This window comes from Pseudophryne corroboree, chromosome 5 (assembly GCF_028390025.1).
Source record: "Pseudophryne corroboree isolate aPseCor3 chromosome 5, aPseCor3.hap2, whole genome shotgun sequence".
Classification (NCBI taxonomy): Eukaryota; Metazoa; Chordata; class Amphibia; order Anura; family Myobatrachidae; genus Pseudophryne; species Pseudophryne corroboree.
Window position 1 is genome coordinate 514,091,761 of NC_086448.1, and position 19,482 is coordinate 514,111,242.

The 19,482-nt window shown below is 44.8% G+C and overlaps 1 protein-coding gene across 3 annotated transcripts in view; it reads left to right on the forward strand.

Moving 5' to 3' along the window:
* The window catches only part of CDYL (chromodomain Y like), a 359,350-nt gene that overhangs the window by 310,485 nt on the left and 29,383 nt on the right, over nucleotides 1–19,482 (forward strand). For all 3 annotated transcript variants that reach the window (XM_063923082.1, XM_063923080.1, XM_063923079.1), the window contains one exon: nucleotides 18,573–18,745. In XM_063923082.1, the coding sequence (XP_063779152.1) occupies nucleotides 18,573–18,745 (173 nt within the window). The remainder of the gene's footprint in view (nucleotides 1–18,572; nucleotides 18,746–19,482) is intronic.

Below are 19,482 nucleotides of genomic sequence, written 5' to 3' on the forward strand. Positions count from 1 at the left end.
AGATCCAGAGAACAGTTGGAGGTCGGTGTAGCACTATCTCAGGTAGTGTTGCGGCAGCACAAGTGGATTCTCAATATTCCAAAATCGCAGCTGGTTCCGACGACTTGTCTTCTGTTCCTAGGGATGATCCTGGACACAGTCCAGAAAGAAGGTGTTTCTCCCGGAGGAGAAAGCCAGGGAGTTATCCGAGCTAGTCAGGAACCTCCTAAAACCGAACCAAGTTTCAGTGCATCAATGCACAAGGGTTCTGGGTAAAAATGGTGGCTTCCTACGAAGCAATCCCATTCGACAGATTCCACACAAGAACTTTCCAGTGGAACCTACTGGACAAATGGTCCGGGTCGCATCTTCAGATGCATCAGCGGATAACCCTGTCACCAAGGACAAGGGTGTCCCTCCTGTGGTGGTTGCAGAGTGCTCATCTTCTAGAGGGCCGCAGATTCGGCATTCAGGACTGGGTCCTGGTGACCACTGATGCCAGCCTGCGAGGCTGGGGAGCAGTCACACAGGGAAGAAATATCCAGGGCTTATGGTCAAGCCTGGAGACAAAAATATCCTGGAACTAAGGGCCATTTACAATGCCCTAAGTCAAGCAAAACCTCTGCTTCAGGGTCAACCGGTATTGATCCAGTCGGACTACATCATGGCTGTCGCCCACGTAAACAGACAGGGCGGCACAAGAAGCAGGAGGGCAATGGCAGAAGCTGCAAGGATTCTCTGCTGGGCGGAAAATCATGTGATAGCACTGTCAGCAGTGTTCATTCCGGGAGTGGACAACTGGGAAGCAGACTTCCTCAGCAGACACGACCTCCACCCGGGGGAGTGGGGACTTCACCCAGAAGTCTTCCAACTGATTGTAAACCGTTGGGAAAAACCAAAGGTGGACATGATGGCGTCCCGTCTTAACAAGAAACTGGACAGATATTGCGCAAGGTCAAGGGACCCTCAGGCAATAGCGGTGGACGCTCTGGTGACACCGTGGGTGTACCAGTCAGTGTATGTGTTCCCTCCTCTGCCTCTCATACCAAAAGTACTGAGAATCATAAGAAGGAGAGGAGTAAGAACGATACTCGTGGTTCCGGATTGGCCAAGAAGGACTTGGTACCCGGAACTTCAAGAGATGCTCACGGAAGACCCGTGGCCTCTACCTCTAAGAAAGGACCTGCTCCAGCAGGGGCCTTGTCTGTTCCAAGACTTACCGCGGCTGCGTTTGACGGCATGGCGGTTGAACGCCGGATCCTGAAGGAAAAAGGCATTCCAGATGAAGTCATCCCTACCCTGGTCAAAGCCAGGAAGGATGTAAGCGCAAAACATTATCACCGCATTTGGCGAAAATATGTTGCGTGATGTGAGGCCAAGAAGGCCCCTACAGAGGAATTTCAACTAGGTCGTTTCCTCCATTTCCTGCAGACAGGACTGTCTATGGGCCTAAAATTAGGGTCCATTAAGGTTCAAATTTCGGCCCTGTCGATTTTCTTCCAGAAAGAACTGGCTTCAGTACCTGAAGTTCAGACATTTGTAAAAGGGGTACTGCATATACAACCTCCTTTTGTGCCTCCAGTGGCACCTTGGGATCTCAATGTTGTTTTGAGGTTCCTTAAGTCACATTGGTTGAACCACTCACCACTGTGGACTTAAAATATCATCTCACATGGAAGGTGACGATGCTGTTAGCCCTGGCTTCAACCAGGCGTGTGTCAGAATTGGCGGCTTTTATCATATAAAAGCCCTTACTTAATTTTTCATTCTGACAGGGCAGAATTGAGGACTCGTCCTCAATTTCTCCCTAAGGTGGTTTCTGCTTTTCACATGAACCAACCTGTTGTGGTGCCTGCGGCTACTAGGGACTTGGAGGACTCTAAGTTACTTGACGTTGTCAGGGCCCTGAAAATATATGTTTCCAGGACGGCTGGAGTCAGAAAATCTGACTCGCTGTTTATCCTGTATGCACCCAACAAGCTGGGTGCTCCTGCTTCTAAGCAGACTATTGCTCGTTGGATTTGTAGTACAATTCAGCTTGCACATTCTGTGGCAGGCCTGCCACAGCCAAAATCTGTAAAAGCCCATTCCACAAGGAAAGTGGGCTCATCTTGGGCGGCTGCCCGAGGGGTCTCGGCTTTACAACTTTGCCGAGCAGCTATTTGGTCAGGGGCAAACACGTTTGCTAAATTCTACAAATTTGATACCCTGGCTGAGGAGGACCTGGAGTTCTCTCATTCGGTGCTGCAGAGTCATCCGCACTCTCCCGCCCGTTTGGGAGCTTTGGTATAATCCCCATGGTCCTTACGGAGTTCCCAGCATCCACTAGGACGTCAGAGAAAATAAGATTTTACTTACCGATAAATCTATTTCTCGTAGTCCGTAGTGGATGCTGGGCGCCCATCCCAAGTGCGGATTGTCTGCAATACTTGTACATAGTTATTGTTAACTAAATCGGGTTATTGTTGTTGTGAGCCATCTTTTCAGAGGCTCCTTCATTGTTATCATACTGTTAACTGGGTTCAGATCACAAGTTGTACGGTGTGATTGGTGTGGCTGGTATGAGTCTTACCCGGGATTCAATATCCTTCCTTATTATGTACGCTCGTCCGGGCACAGTATCCTAACTGAGGCGTGGAGGAGGGTCATAGGGGGAGGAGCCAGTGCACACCAGCTAGTCCTAAAGCTTTCTTTAGATGTGCCCAGTCTCCTGCGGAGCCGCTATTCCCCATGGTCCTTACGGAGTTCCCAGCATCCACTACGGACTACGAGAAATAGATTTATCGGTAAGTAAAATCTTATTTTTTCTCTGTTATTTTTAGTCACGATATACCTCTTGAATTCCCTGTTTCTGCTGATACACTAAACAGGGAGTTCTTGTCAGGTATTGTGCTGCTGATATTGTACTGTGTTGCCTTGCATTGAGCTTTCGGATATGTCCGCTACAAAGGGCAATGGTGCTGGGGCTGATCCCACATTGCGTGGTGGTGACGCTGCAGACACATTTGAAGAAAACATAGTAGCTGAGGGTTCAGGTTCTGGGGGATCCTTATCCCCAAGTGAGACTGTAGCAACGGCGGTTCAAAATGACCTACCTTGGGCTACCTTCTCCACGCTATTGAATACGCTGGTAACTAGACTAACGCCCCCTATGGGACCTCCTGTGTCGGTACAACCACTTATGGTCCCTGCGGTTAACCCGCCATGGGCAGATCAACTGTCTGCTCAGTTACAGCAATTGAACCAATCACTGACTACTCAGAAGTCTAACCCTCGCACGCCTAAGACCAAGGGGTCCTCTAAGCGGGCTATTACTTCCTCACAATCCTCCAACGTCCCAGACTCCTCGTCTGATGAGGATGGCATTTATACTGACTCCACAGATTCTGATACCGACGCTTCTGATGGGGAATCTGTTTCACAGGTGGATGTTCCTGACTCGTGGGAGGCTATCAGGACCATTCTTCAAATTACTGATGACCCAGAGCCTGATGCTGCCCCTAAGAAACTGGACAGGTTTAAACGTCAGAAAGTGGTTAAACAAGTTTTACCTCATTCTGACCATTTAGTTGACATACGTCAGAAGTCCTGGGAAAGAAATTGCTGGCTCGCTATCCCCTCGCAGCGGAGCTAAGTAAAAATTGGGAAACACCCCCGCCAGTGGATTCGCAGGTGGTGCGGCTGGTGGTATCCTCTGCTCTGCCGGTAACTACCGTCATGTCTCTGAAAGAACCGATGGATAAGCGTGTGGAGGGTTGTTTAAAGGCAATTTACACCCTAACTGGTGCTGCGCATAGGCCCACCATTGCAGCGACTTGGGCTGCAGAGGCGATTGAAGCTTGGGCTCATGAGCTGGAGGCGGGGTTGCCTTCCAACGCTTCTGATCATGCTAGACAATGTCTGTTTTATATTGTCACAGCTTCTCATTACATTAAGGAGGCGGCTTCTGATGCCGGTATTCTGGCGGCCAAGTCTTCTACTACATCCATTTTGGCTTGCCGGATTCTCTGGTTACGGTCCTGGTCTGTGGATCTGGACTCTAAGAAAACCCTGGAGGTACTCCCTTTTAAGGTAGACCTTCTTTTCGGAGAAGAGCTCAACAATATATTGGCTGACTTAGCTTAAACAGCATGTCTTCCTAGTTCTGCTCCTTCGGTGCCAAAGGCTAAGAGTACTCCATTTCAGGGAAAGTAAAAGTTCAGGCATACCCGAAACGGGTTCGTACTTCCAAACCCAATAAGCCCAAACCCAAACGGGCCTGGGCTACCCGTCAGCCTGCTTCCAAAACGGACAAGCCTGCCGCATGACGGGGCGGGCCTCCCTCTGGGGGATCCCAGGGTGGGGGGCCGACTTCTAGGGTATACCCAGGAATGGTTGCGGACGACTTCAGATGCCTGGGTACGGGAAGTCGTCACTCGAGGTTACGCAGTATCCTTCAAGAATTGTCCACCTCATCGATTTTGCCTGACAGACGTCCCTTCAGATCAGGTGAAGGCAAAAATTCTTGATTCGGTGGTACAGTCCCTCCTGGACACAGGAGTGGTAGTACAGGTGCCTCTGGCTCAGAGAGGCAAGGGTTCCTAGTCCCGAAACCGAATGGGTCATGCCGGCCCATTCTCAACCTCAAGTCCTTGAACAAATTTGTGAGGGTCTCCAAGTTTCATATGGAAACTCTTCACTCTATTGTTCTGGCCTTGGAACCTGGGGATTATATGGTCTCCCTGGACATACAGGATGCTTACCCGCATATCCCATTGCAGTGTCGCATCAGCAGTACCTGAGGTTTATGTTTAGCAACCTCCATTACCAATTTCGGGCGTTACCCTTTGGTTTGACCACGGCTCCGCAAGTCTTCACCATGGTCATGGCGGTAATGACGGCTGTACACCGCCGTCAAGGGGTCAGGATCCTACCTTACCTTGACGACTTGTTGATCCTTGCACATTCCCCAGAAATTCTACTACGCCATTTGGATCTGACTATCCAGTTTCTGCAAGCCCATGGGTGGCTCATCAACTGGAAGAAATCTTCCCTGGTCCCTGCTCAGAACATGGTGCACCTGGGGTCGTTGTTGGACACTCACAACCAGTGGTTTTTCTTGTCTCAGGAGAAAGTCCTGAAGCTTCTGGACAGGATTCGATGCTTCCTATCTCGTCCGCAAGTGTCGATACACTCGGCAATGCAAGTGCTAGGTCTCATGGTGTCTGCTTTCGACATGGTGGAGTACGCTCAATTCCATTCGCGCCCTCTGCAGAAGCTGATTCTTGCCAAGTGGGACGGCCTGCCTCACCGGATCAGGTCTCAAATGATCTCCTTGTCGCCGGAGGTCCATCTGTCACTGAGCTGGTGACTTCAGGATCAATGATTGAGCAGGGGTCGTCCCTTCTGGATCTCCAACTGGGTCCTTCTGACGATGAATGCCAGTCTGAGAGGTTGGGGCGCGCTGTTGGAGCAACTCTCTCTTCAGGGTCGGTGGACCAAGGTGGAGTCTCTCCTCCCCATAAACATTCTGGAATTGTGGGTGGTGGTCAACTCACTGAACTTGGCCCAGCATTTAATACAGAACAGACCTGTTCAAGTACAGTTGGACAACGCTACCACGGTGGTGTACATCAATCATCAAGGCGGCACTCGAAGCCGCATGACATTGAGGGAAGTATCATGGATTCTTCAGTGGGCGGAACGCCATCTGCCAACCATATCGGCAGTGTTCATTACGGGGGTCCTAAACTGGGAAGCGGACTTTCTCAGTAGTCTGGACGTACACGCTGGAGAGTAGAGCCTCCATCCAGAAGTGTGTTAACTCCTCGTGGACAAGTTGGGTGTCAAAGTCGGAAAAATATCATGCTACACGTTGCCATATATCCACCCCATGCGCGTGCCTGCTGCACGTGCACATTCTCTCCCGTGCGTGCGGATACTCGCAGCCGCGTGATGGCGCCTCGGCCATGCACCCGAGCGCGTAGTATGTGCATTTACGGTAGAGTTTGTGTGCGTCTAGCGGGCGACTCAATCGTTAAATAATAAAACCAAATAGTATGTTTTATAGATAATGTTCCCCTTAATAATGACTGTAAGTTTGTTTAATGTAAATGGTCGCTGGACAGAGGAATTCCTCTTTGTATGGTACGAAGGGTCAGACAGGGTTTGAACAGCTGTGTCTGGTACCTAACTAAAGAACATTTTATTAGAAACAATCCGGTGCTGGTTAGGTAAAGATTAATCGCTCCTGCGTATAGTTATGGCCATTAGTATTTTCTGGACATTCACTATATTTGCGATTCATTACCCATGCGGCGGGAATCTTCAGATTCCCTCCCACCTGAGCAGTTTGATATAGTCGCAGCCCACCTGTTCAAACTAACCTATGACCTTTTGTTATGATGCGGGGAGACATTCCTGTGTCCAATGAACAATGAGATTATAGGTCCCTTTGTAGTATACTGTACTCAGTGTATATAAGATCAGCCAGCCTGGGCAGCTCTCACACTCTCCACAAACGGTTTTCATCTTGACTAACTTGGAGCTGGTACCAGAAAGCTGCGCAGCGATCATTCCCAGTGTGTGTAAGTAATTCTCTGTAATCAACTTGTTCTCTGTTTGTATTGGCCATTCCCTCTCTCTCTGTTATAGTATAAGTTTGTGACGCTATTGTATATTTCTGTCTAGATATTCTGTTAGAATGATATGTTAGCTTGTAGTGTGTGACTTGTAAACTGTGTACCCCTTTTGATATATCTAAAAGCTCGTTAGTAAAGGTGTTGGAACCTCAGCAGGGTGTCTGTGTCTCTCTAGCTAGTACAAAGGGTTTCTGAGTATCTCAATTGCTCAAACAACTTGCATACTCACAAAGGTTCAGTGTTAAATGCATTATAGTACCACGGTATTAAGGTTTACAGTGTAAGCATATCTGTGTTTAAAGTTTATAAAGGTTACTGTCTGTGTGTATGCTCGCTGTGGGTATTCCGTACACCCAGCACAGCGTGTGTACTTAATTTGCGTAACACGTGCGAGGTCTTCATACGCAAATAGCGTACGGAGTGCGTAGCATGTGCACATGGTTTAGCAGCCATTACGGCTACACGGTATTAGTATATAGCTAATGTTAAAAGGTAGAAATCAGACTCTATCAATTGGGGGCTCAAAGTCCGGTCCATCTCATATCCTCAGTCAGGCGAAAATGCGCAGACTATATCGATCAGCAAAGGGAGGAAATGTAGTATCTTGTAGTGCTGATCAGATGAGAGTCTGCGTCTGATTCTTTTGGTCTGTAGGGATGCTGGTGGAATCCGAAGAAGGTAGGAACATTAAGCTATTGTCTTTGTAAATCTGGTTTTTATTTCTATTTGGTGCCAACTGCACACGCAGATTGGATGGCTTGTCTGTTTAAATAGGTTTAAAAGTATTTTTAATCGCTCTGCATAGCGTGATAGTTTTTAGCTCAGGCCTAGAATAACTTTAGGGGCTTGAATGATGACTTTCTTTGTGACAAAAGAAGCAGCATGGTCTGTCCACCATTTTGTGTAGCCCTCATGGATGTGGAAGGGGGAGGAGCAGCGGCCATTTTGGGAAGGTCAATTTTTTGGGTCTTTTTTTTCTCTCCCAGCAGTGAAAGAAATCGCCTTTACAGAGTTAGTTAAAAAGCACATTCATATGCATATTAGAAGCACTGAATAAGGTCTCACATAAGTAATAGTGATTAGTACATATATGTAATATCTATATGCGTGTGCTTACATCAATGTATGTTATTAGATTAATTTAGAATTGCATGTTCATTTGTGTAATTTTCACATCTCACTTTCCTGTTTGCCATTTCATAATTGATGACGTGCTAAGAAAGATTTGTTGCTATTGATAGTTAAAAAGTAAAAATAATACGTAAGGAAGTAATTTGTAAAACACGCACACGGCTTGCCTAAGATACAAGGAAGTTCTGTGTGGTGTTCAGTAGATGATTACAGTTTAAGATCATCTACATTGATATAAACGTGTTAATTGTATTTCTGTGGACATATCTGGCTGGCGTACACGTGTCTCTAACAAAAGGGTGAGACTAGCGTACGCGACGCAAGGGCCGACGCACGGAGCGTATATTACGCAACGGAGCGTCTGGGTACGCCCACATAATACAAATCACACGATAGTATTATTTTAAATAGGCGAAAAGGAGGCAACGCGATAATAGCGCAAGTCAATTTCAGTGTCCAAAATTTTAAGCTAATAGATCCTTCTCTAATTTGCGACTCATCTGGACTATACTGTGTTACTGAATGAAAGGGATTTCTGCGCAGAAACAAAAGTAAAGTGCACATGAGGTGAAAGAGTGTGTATACATATATATAAGTTTCTAAAATTTTTGGGGTTGAACCACAGGAAATCATCGAGTTCTCGTCAGGTACATACGTGTAAGTGACTGCATGGTGGCTTGGGAGGCATCCCTTGTTAAACATTTAAAATAAGAGCATTAGAGTATAGCAGACCAGGAGGTCTACTGTAGCACAGACCAGGAGGTCTAGGTACAGCAGACTAAGAAGTCCGCTATAGATAAAAGGAGCACAACACCAGAAAGGGTTGGTGCGGTACCCATATAGGCCATTAAGCTCTGGCTGAAGGAACTCGCAGCCACAATTTTCGATTCCACTGGTCGCTCCGCACATAAGATTAGTTGCTTATGTGCAGAACGATTGTACCGCACGTAATTGTGTGCATTAGTTAGTAACTTGACCCAGTACCATTTGCGTACGCTAGAGGGGTCATAAACGCTATTTGTACATTCTAACGTGATTTGTGTAATTTTTTTTATTTTAAGGGAGGTTCGCTGGTCACTCGGGAATTCTCTAACAACCGATACTTGCTGGGGACTGGTAGGTCCAACACGCCCCAGTAAATAAAGGTTCATAGGGGCCCTTGGTTGGGTACAGCAGCTCTGAGTCAGTGATTGCAGTACTGGCCAACGTGGGCGAGGAGTGAGTGGAGGTACTCGGTAAACTTCCGCCGCCGGCCTACCCCGGCCATCTTGGTTTTTGAAAGGGTTTGCTGAAGACCCTGATTTGAAGGTCAGAGGTAGTGAAAGCAACACCTGCAAAGATGGGGGCCAGTTGTTCAGGTAGGGGGCGATCAACCTCGGTTCGGGTTGACATAGTAAACCGACCAATCGGGTCGGCAAGGTATGTAATGTGTGAGAAATACGGTTTACACACAGAGGTTTTGTGCGATGAATGGGAAAGAATGACTGTGCATGACAGGGAAAAATTCCCACGGGTAGGCAGTTTTAGCCCAGATGTGTTACAAAATCTAAGGAGAAGGATATGTCTCATTAAATCTGCAAAGAGACAGATCAAATATTATGATTGTTTACAGTTATGGCACCAGGAAGGTGAAATACAAGGAGGATTAGCTTATACAGCTGACTCTCACTTTGGTAAGAAAAATATGGCAGCGAGAGAGAAGGTGGTTACAGAGAATGGCACACTGGTGTATGATAAAAATGCACTTAGCAACTGTATTATAGATGATAAGAGTAATTGTAACAATGATAAAACTATTAAATGTACAACTGTTAACCTGTGCAAGTTGCACTCCATGTTAAACTTCCCTCAGGATCACCAGCAAGAAAGTGAGCCCAGCACGATGTCGGCACCTTTTCCAGCAGCCATCCTACAAGACATCCAGGTGGACGCGACCAAATCGGTAAAGACAGTAATCAAGCCCCCTAACGGAGGGTCAGGTGAGGTCGTGTCCACAGGTACGTACGGTGTTATATATCACGCACAAACAAATGTACCTCATATTGTAGAACCAACACAAGATGATGTAATTGAATTTAGTCCTGTCAGGGTGATCACAGTCCCCAATGGGGAGACTGACGCTCAGGGAATCATTCCCGCCAGGGACAGTGCAATGCGCCGTCCCTGGTCCCGGATGGAATTGAGAGCAATTATGTCTGAATTCCCTGATCCTAGGAAAGATCTAGTTGCATGTCAGAGATTTATTAAAGAACTAGGAAACTCCACAGAACCCACCAACAAAGATTGGCGGACAGTGCTGAGGGCATGTTTGCCCTCCAGCGTTGACCCTGCGAAATTTATTGCTGATTGTAAATTAGACACAGAAGTACCTCAAACGGAGGAACACAATCAGGAATGTATTAAGCAGATCAACCGACAGTTGGGAGTATATTTCCCTGCCGTTGTCAAGTGGAATGAAATTTTCTCCATAAGACAAAACGAAGGGGAAAGTGTTTCTAATTATTTCAATCGAGCACTGCAAGTAATGGCTAGAGACACTGGGATCACAGACATCAAAACAAATGCACAGCATAAAGAAGTAGCGGTTAAGTTATTAATGAATGGTTTAAAGGAGGTGTTGAGAACAAGGGTACAGACCACCAACCCAAACTGGAGAAATATCTCGGTGGCTACATTAAGAGAGGCCGCTATTGATCATGATCGGAACATCACCAGACACAGGGAGTCACAGAGTAATAAGCTGATGGCCGTAAGTATACAGGCTCTAACCACAAGGCCACTCTAGCATAAGCCCCAAACCCCTGCGAGAAATTCAAATGTGGTAGTCTGTTACAATTGTCATAAAGAGGGACACTTTGCAAGAGATTGTAGATCAAGAAATATACAAAAGTCATATCAACCCCCTAGACAAGAACACGAGCAGAATTATGACACACGAAATTGTAATCAGGTATCATACAGGAAGAGGTTTGGGCCGCACCTGTAATATATAGTCGGGAAAGGTGATCATTAGGACTGATAGTAAGCCTGAGGTTACAGTTAATGAAATTGGGAGGTCAGTTCCTTGTAGACACAGGAACGGCCGGGTAAAACGTTGTAATTTATCTGTAAATGTTTCTTTTTCCCCATCTCTGACGTTCATCGGCAGAACTCAAACATCACATAGCTACTTGGTCTTTGCAGAAGTCTACCTAACCCCAGTGTGACCTACCGACATCGGTGTGTCCTGGCCAGGCACAAAAGGGTGGGGTGTGGAAATACTGGTGGGGAGGGGACTTCGCAAGGACACCAATGGCTGTGTTGGTGTGACATCCTGATGGTGAACGGAAGATCTGATAATGTTTTTTGTTTGTTGCTTAATGCAAAATGTGATGAATTGTTCTCTCTCTCATTTGTTTTTTTTTCCTTCTCTCTCTCTCTCTCTCGTGTTCTCATGCTTTAAAGATGGTATGTCACACATCAGTTAGACAAATGGTAATGCAAGATTTTTGCTCCTTACTGAGAGATCGCTGATTTGGAAGGAATATTGTATCACCGGAGTGTTCGTTTGGAAGACTGAGAGACAGCACCTTTGAGATGACAGCAGAGCAAGAAAAACAACAAGACTAGAGGACATAAGACATCGTAACATTTTTCTTTCCCCTCAAATTATTTTTTGTACCCCCATTACAAATTTCTCTTTTTCCTCCTGTAAGATGGACTCGCCCCAAGAGACTGCAGTCCGTGTTTTCCTGTTGACCATGATGTTGACCAGAGCAGTCTGTTTCGGTGAGAGTACCAGTGAGGTCGAGAAAGGATCCAGAATGGGTTTCTGATGACTGAGACGGAGGTGTAAATTTCCAATAGCAACACAATCACCAAGCAAAGGCGAGTACCAGAAAACGATCTAGCAGCCATGTTATTTGTAGACATTGTGAAGGATTGTTAGCTAAAGAGAACTGCATCTGTAGGCATTGTGACAATATAGTTGAGGATGGGTGCATAAAGAAATGTCAGTCCAGTTTTAATGTCCACATGGACCGGCATCCATTGAGTGACTATCACTCCTTAGCGGGTAAAGTGTTAAATCAGACAGACTGTTGGGTATGCTCTCAAGTACCTCAAGGCCATAGCAAATCAGGACTAGTACCATTCCCATTAACTGTAGGAGAGGTACTTGAGCTAAGTGGTGGGAGGCCGGTGGACAAGAGGTTTAATATCTCTAGGCCTCCTAGTTTGAAGCTCCACCAATATCATGTGGATAGGTCTTTAGTATGTTTTAACATTTCCAATCCCCGAAAGCCGGGAAATTGGGAAGTGTCATGGAGTAATCAAACCATGACATTTTCACATAGAGCCGACAGATTGCCCATAGACACAAAACTTATACGCCAGATAGCCGACCATAGGAAATTCTTTCGGTATAGGTACACCTTAGGAAGTAGGATCATGCAAGTTGGAGAAGTATCACCAGGGTACTGTGCACAGATCGTACAAACTGATACGTGTACTAAACAGATGGGAGAATTAGGGTTAGGAGATTTTACATGGAAAATTTGTAATATGGTAATGTCATACTCCGTCCCATATGTCCTCCCCGATGATGCATATTTCATATGCGGGAGGAAGGCGTATAAGTGGCTTGCCCCAAACTCAGAGGGATTGTGTTATATTGAAAAAGTACTGCCTGAAGTAATGACTGTATCCCATAACAAAATGAAAGATATTCACCGCGGTGCACAAGCTCCTTATACTCACACTCATTACGAACACATCGTTAAACGGCACCTGACAGAAAGAACAGAGCATCCGGCCTCTGACCTGATCCATGAATCCACCGGGATTCAAGTCCTACTCGCGTTTGATGTCACTCGTACCGCCAGAGGAGTGTTAAAATTATAGATATATATCTGCGCTTGCAAATTTATTAGACAATATCACCGAAATGTATGACGACACATTCAGGTATACTGGGAGAGAGTTACAAGCCTACAAAACAGAAGTGGTTCAGCATAGGATGGTTCTCAATTACCTCACAGCTGTGACAGGCGGGTATTGTGTTACCCTAGCAACTCAGTATGGAATAAAGTGCTGCACGTACATTACAAACAGCACTGAGGACCCAGTCAAGGTCATAGACCAAAAGATGGATGACATTTTGCAATTAAAATGGGAGTTCCGAAGGAAACACAATCTCACACTCGCTGCTGTGGGTAATGAGCTGACCAGTTGGGCGTCATGGTTGAACCCACGAAATTGGTTCTCGGGCTTAGGAGAATGGGCCCAAGGTATTATCATGGATGTAGGAAAGTTTCTCTTGTGTATATTGGGAGTCGTCATATTTGTTGGCCTGATATTTAGATGCGTTCGGATTTTAACGAAGTGTAAACGTAGTACCCGAGTGATGAGTTTAAGAAGTGAAGACACTGTAATTACAACGACTAATTTGATGTATGACCCAACGATAGAGACAATGTTGTGATGAAAATGTGATTCCACGGTCCGTTTCTTTCACCCGTTTCTCCTTTGTTTTCCTCCAAGGTACAAAGACATCCGCTTGGAAGAGGAATTTGACAACCTCTTTTATACAGACCACTGATGGACAATGCCATAGACCCCCAATATCCCTAGTGACTTTAACTTTTACGATAGCCCAATACTTTAAAGATTGTAAGTCTATGGACATTGAGAAAGCTTTTTGCTCACCATTTATAGCAAAAGCATCGGGAGACTACAGTCAACATGTACATCAAGACAAGACACAAGACAAGACCTCAATCGGCGAATGCATATTAAGCTCACATAGTTTATGACTGCATTTGTACTAATTACTTCTTATCTTCACCACTACAACCTTCAGGTAATAGCACACATAGTCGATAGGGAATATAGACACAGATATCAGCACTCACATACCCCCCCATTCATGTATCATCAACTAAAATGTGCTCCCCCATTTTGTTGCAACCAAAAGCCGAAAAGAGCTCGGTAAAGTTTGACAGCCCATCCACAGGCCCTTAATACGGGATAAGAAGGAATTCAAATGTATACTTCGCAATACCTCGAAGCTTGATTTAAAACACGTACAGCACGATGATACATGACCCCTCAAACATGGACTCATACACACATCTCACTAGGTCATACCTTTTTCCCACCTTCTTCTCTCCTCCCTTTTCCTCAATCATAAAATGGTACTAACATGATGGTATATATATATATATATATATATATATATATAATTTTTCTTTTTGAATTGTTTTAGGAAGTGGCAGTTATTGATGACTGCCAAAGGGTGGACTGTCAAAGTCGGAAAAATATCATGCTACACGTTGCCATATATCCACCCCATGTGCGTGCCTGCTGCACGTGCACATTCTCTCCCGTGCGTGCGGATACTCGCAGCCGCGTTATGGCGCCTCGGCCATGCGCCCGAGCGCGTGGTATGTGCATTTACGGTAGAGTTTGTGTGCGTCTAGCGGGCGACTCAATCGTTAAATAATAAAACCAAATAGTATGTTTTATAGATAATGTTCCCCTTAATAATGACTGTAAGTTTGTTTAATGTAAATGGTCGCTGGACAGAGGAATTCCTCTTTGTATGGTACGAAGGGTCAGACAGGGTTTGAACAGCTGTGTCTGGTACCTAACTAAAGAACATTTTATTAGAAACAATCCGGTGCTGGTTAGGTAAAGATTAATCGCTCCTGCGTATAGTTATGGCCATTAGTATTTTCTGGACATTCACTATATTTGCGATTCATTACCCATGCGGCGGGAATCTTCAGATTCCCTCCCACCTGAGCAGTTTGATATAGTCGCAGCCCACCTGTTCAAACTAACCTATGACCTTTTGTTATGATGCGGGGAGACATTCCTGTGTCCAATGAACAATGAGATTATAGGTCCCTTTGTAGTATACTGTACTCAGTGTATATAAGATCAGCCAGCCTGGGCAGCTCTCACACTCTCCACAAACGGTTTTCATCTTGACTAACTTGGAGCTGGTACCAGAAAGCTGCGCAGCGATCATTCCCAGTGTGTGTAAGTAATTCTCTGTAATCAACTTGTTCTCTGTTTGTATTGGCCATTCCCTCTCTCTCTGTTATAGTATAAGTTTGTGACGCTATTGTATATTTCTGTCTAGATATTCTGTTAGAATGATATGTTAGCTTGTAGTGTGTGACTTGTAAACTGTGTACCCCTTTTGATATATCTAAAAGCTCGTTAGTAAAGGTGTTGGAACCTCAGCAGGGTGTCTGTGTCTCTCTAGCTAGTACAAAGGGTTTCTGAGTATCTCAATTGCTCAAACAACTTGCATACTCACAAAGGTTCAGTGTTAAATGCATTATAGTACCACGGTATTAAGGTTTACAGTGTAAGCATATCTGTGTTTAAAGTTTATAAAGGTTACTGTCTGTGTGTATGCTCGCTGTGGGTATTCCGTACACCCAGCACAGCGTGTGTACTTAATTTGCGTACCACGTGCGAGGTCTTCATACGCAAATAGCGTACGGAGTGCGTAGCATGTGCACATGGTTTAGCAGCCATTACGGCTACACGGTATTAGTATATAGCTAATGTTAAAAGGTAGAAATCAGACTCTATCATGGGCCTTCCAGATGTGGACCTGATGGCATCTCGACACAATCACAAGGTTCCGGTCTTCGGAGCAAGGACAAGGGATCCTCAAGCAGTGTTCGTGGACGTACTGGCAATTCCATGGAACTTTTGGCTGTCATACGTGTTCCATCCGGTGTCACTCCTTCCCAGAGTAATAAGAAAGTTCAAGCAAGAAGGTGGAATCCTACCTCTGATCGCTCCAGCGTGGCCCAGACGGCATTGGTTCTCAGACCTTCAGGGTCTTTCTATAGAGCATCCCCTTCTACTTCCACAGCACCCAGATCTCCTCGTTCAGGGCCCCTGTGTATATCAGGATTTAGCCCGATTGGCTTTGACGGCATGGCTCTTGAAGCTTCCATCTTAAGGGCCAAAGGATTTACTGAGGCGGTCATTCAAACCATGTTGAAGGCCCGGAAACCAACTTCTTCTCGGATTTATCATAGGTTCTGGAATTCTTACTTTGCTTGGTGCGCATCTAACAATCATGACGCTTACAAGTTTAGTACGGCCAAACTTTTGGCCTTTCTACAACAGGGCCTGGACTTGGGCCTTCGTCTGACCTCCATCATGGTTCATATTTCTGCCTTGTCGGTTTGGTTCCAGAGAAAAATTGCAACTTTACCTAATGTTCATACATTTACTCAGGGTGTGTTGCGGATTCAACCTCCTTACTTCCCGCCTGTGGCTCCTTGGGATTTGTCGGTGGTTCTGGAGGCGTTGCAAGGGTCTCCATTTCAGCCTCTTGAATCGGCAGACCTTAAGTGGCTTTCTCTTAATGTGTTTTTTCTGCTGGCTATTGTCTGGGCCAGACGGGTGTCGGATTTGAGTGCTTTGTCCTGTATGTCACCATATCTGATTTTTCGCCGTGACCAAGCGGTTTTTAGAACACGTCCCGGGTACCTACCTAAGGTGGTGTCTTCTTTCCACCTTAATCAGGAGATAGTGGTTCCAGCCTTTGCCTCTCCTGAATTGTCTTCCAAAGAGCGGTCTTTGGATGTGGTACGGGCTCTCCGTATCTACGTGAAGAGAACTGCCTCCATCAGGAAGTCTGATTCTCTCTCTGTTCTGTTTGGTTTTCACAAACGTGGCTGGCCTGCTCACAAGCAGACCCTGGCCGGATGGATTAGAATGGTGATTGCACATTCTTATGTACAGGCTGGCCTTCCAACTCCTGCTACCATTAAGCCCATTCTACTCGGTCGGTTGGACCTTCTTGGGCGGCCCGCTATGGTGCGACCCTTGAACATTTGTGCAAGGCGGCTACGTGGTCCTAAGTGAACACACTCATAAGGTTCTATGCCTTCAATACTTCCACCTCCCAGGATGCTTCCTTTGGACCCCGGGTTCTTTTTCCCGCTACAGTGCGTCCCCTCCCATAAGGAACTGCTTTAGGACATCCCAAATGTCATTCCCTGTGGAGCCCAGTGTACCCCGCAGCAGAAAACGAGATTTATGGTAAGAACTTACCATTGTTAAATCTCTTTCTGCGAGGTACACTGGGTTCCACAGGGCGCCCACCCTGACGCACTTCGCTTCTTTGGGTTGGTATGGCATTAGCCGCTGACACTTTCTCCTGTCGTGAGAATGTGGTGTATGTGGCTACTAACAGTTGTCGTCTCTTTTGCCTGCTATTACATTGGGCTGGTTAACAAAAACTGAGCTCCTGTGGACAGAGGCAGGGATATAGAGGAGGCAGCGCTATGCATTCTGGGAACAGTCAAAGCTTTGAGCCTGTTGGTGCCTCGGATCAAGATCCTACTCTACACCCCAATGTCATTCCCTGTGGAGCCCAGTGTACCTCTCAGAAAGAGATTTAACAACGGTAAGTTCTTACCATTGCCATAAATCTCGTTTTCTCCAAGGCTTGATATATCTCCTCCTTAGTAACTTTGCATTTAGGTTTAAGTCATGGCATGCAGTCATAATTTTAAACATCTGACTTGCACTAGACAAATTAATGTCTGATTTGATTAGGGAATTGGTATTTTTGATTCACACCACTATAGTTGTTGTTCACTTTACAATCTGCATTTAAATATTTTAGGCATTTGTGTCATTAGCTTTAACTCTGAGACAGATATTCTATTGGGTGAATGTTATATTTTTATAACTTAGGGGGGTATTCAATTGAAGTCGGAAACTGCCGTCTTGTCGGAAAGACGGCAGTTTTCGACTTGTTTAGGTCGGAAGGGGTTCCGACCTATTCAATGCCGGCTCTGTTTTTCCGACAAGTCGAGAATTCCAACTTGTAGGAAAGCACACTGATCGGCAGCTTCAGAGATGGACAGAAATCTAGTTTTTTATTTTTTAAAACAATATATATTTTAACTATCATACTAAAAAATAGTAAATTAGTAAAACCCTGTCATTTATTTGGTTTACAAAGTATAATTTTAGTTCTGATTAAGATGGGTAAAGACTGAACAAAACTGCTTGTTTTTATGAAGCAAATTTAGTTAGTACACAGTATTCTTAATCTCTGCAATTGATCTTCAGTGTTTGCTCTAATTGTCAACATTGTACAAAAGTGCATTATTAAGTAAAACAAAAAACTGTTCACTGCCCCTCAATATGGAATTGGCCTGGCTCAGGCTAATTATACTTTTAACGAGATTTTGTTAATTAATGACAATGCAAATTTGCAAACTAATGACAGTGGGGAAGAAAGGTAACAGTTGAAAACTAAATGTTTCAGTCATAAAGCAGTGTAAATGTTTATCCAGAAATTACAAACACATAATTCATATCAATTTTATAAAATTATTTTATAAAAAAATAAATTTTTGTTGATGTCCATTTTTAACATGGTCATACAGTTTCTTTATTCAGTTGCTATAGTGTCAAATTTCTTTGGTATACTTTTGCTGCTTTTTTTTGTACATATTTTATATAGGAAGCTATGTTACCACATAATTTATAATATTTTGATCAGAGACGCTCAAGAGCTAAAAGCTTAATATATTTCACTAGTGTTGTATTTTATTTGTGTGATAACTAAATTTCATTTATCAAGAGTCCTGTTACTGTGATTTTGCTAAAAGGATATGTTTGCTTTGGTTTTCCACTATAAAGTAACATTTGTTATATTTTATTATTTTTTTAACCCCAATCTGGTAAATTAGGGGTGTAATCATTTAAGTGGAAAAAACGCCTTTAAAGAAAATGTTAAATGTCTTTCCCATTGTATCAGTAGGATGTTTCAATTCCTGTAAATACAGTATAACTTTCTGTCCTTTTTAGGTAATGAAGGAAGTCCAGGGTGCACTAGCTACAGCAGCTGCAGATGACAGCAAGCTAGTTCTTTTTAGTGCAGTTGGAAGTGTGTTTTGCTGTGGTCTTGATTTTATTTATTTTATAAGACGCTTGACAGATGATCGAAAAAGAGAGAGTACCAAAATGGCTGATGCAATTAGGTATGTATTATTATTTTATGTCCCTCTTGCATCCCACATCACTAGATGTGAACAATCTGTTTAAATTGAGACAACAATCCAGCATTTTTTGTTCTTTAACTGGCAATTTAAGTTCCTCTTTAGCATTCATCTGATAATTATTTGGAGGAGGATGGTGTAGAAAATGATGGTCTCCCTTTCAAAATATTTCTGGAGTTAAAACAAGGAAGGGGGATGGTATAACAATGAAACAGACTTCAGAGGGACCTTCCAATCCTCTCTGCTCTGTACATCATGTACCATTCAACACTGGTTGCCATGGTAGTCACATAACACAGGAAAAGCTGAAAAATTGTCAATGAACTGAGTGCAGTCCATGGGAAAAAGAAAGTTTTCCACTTATATGCAGGGTCGCTGAGTGTGGAGGGTAGCAGGCACTAATTCCGCGTGCCTAATGGAGGGGCCTGGGGCCACTCCCCCACCCCCTTCTACCTGGTAGCAGCAAGAGCTCTTCTCCTCAGCTCAGCACACGCTGCAGGGAGGCTGTGCTGGTGGGGGGGGGGGGGGGGGAGAGCAATAAGACTGATCACACTCCCTCTTGGTTTGGGGCTCACAGTGTCCCCCTGTTCGTCAAAATACTTTTTTTTTTGGCTTGCCAAAGGGGGCTAAGCCATGTATCCCATGATTAGGTCAGGCCCCCAAATATTAATTGGGTCTCGCAGAGCTCTCTACAGCTTGCCTGTATGATCATACAATTA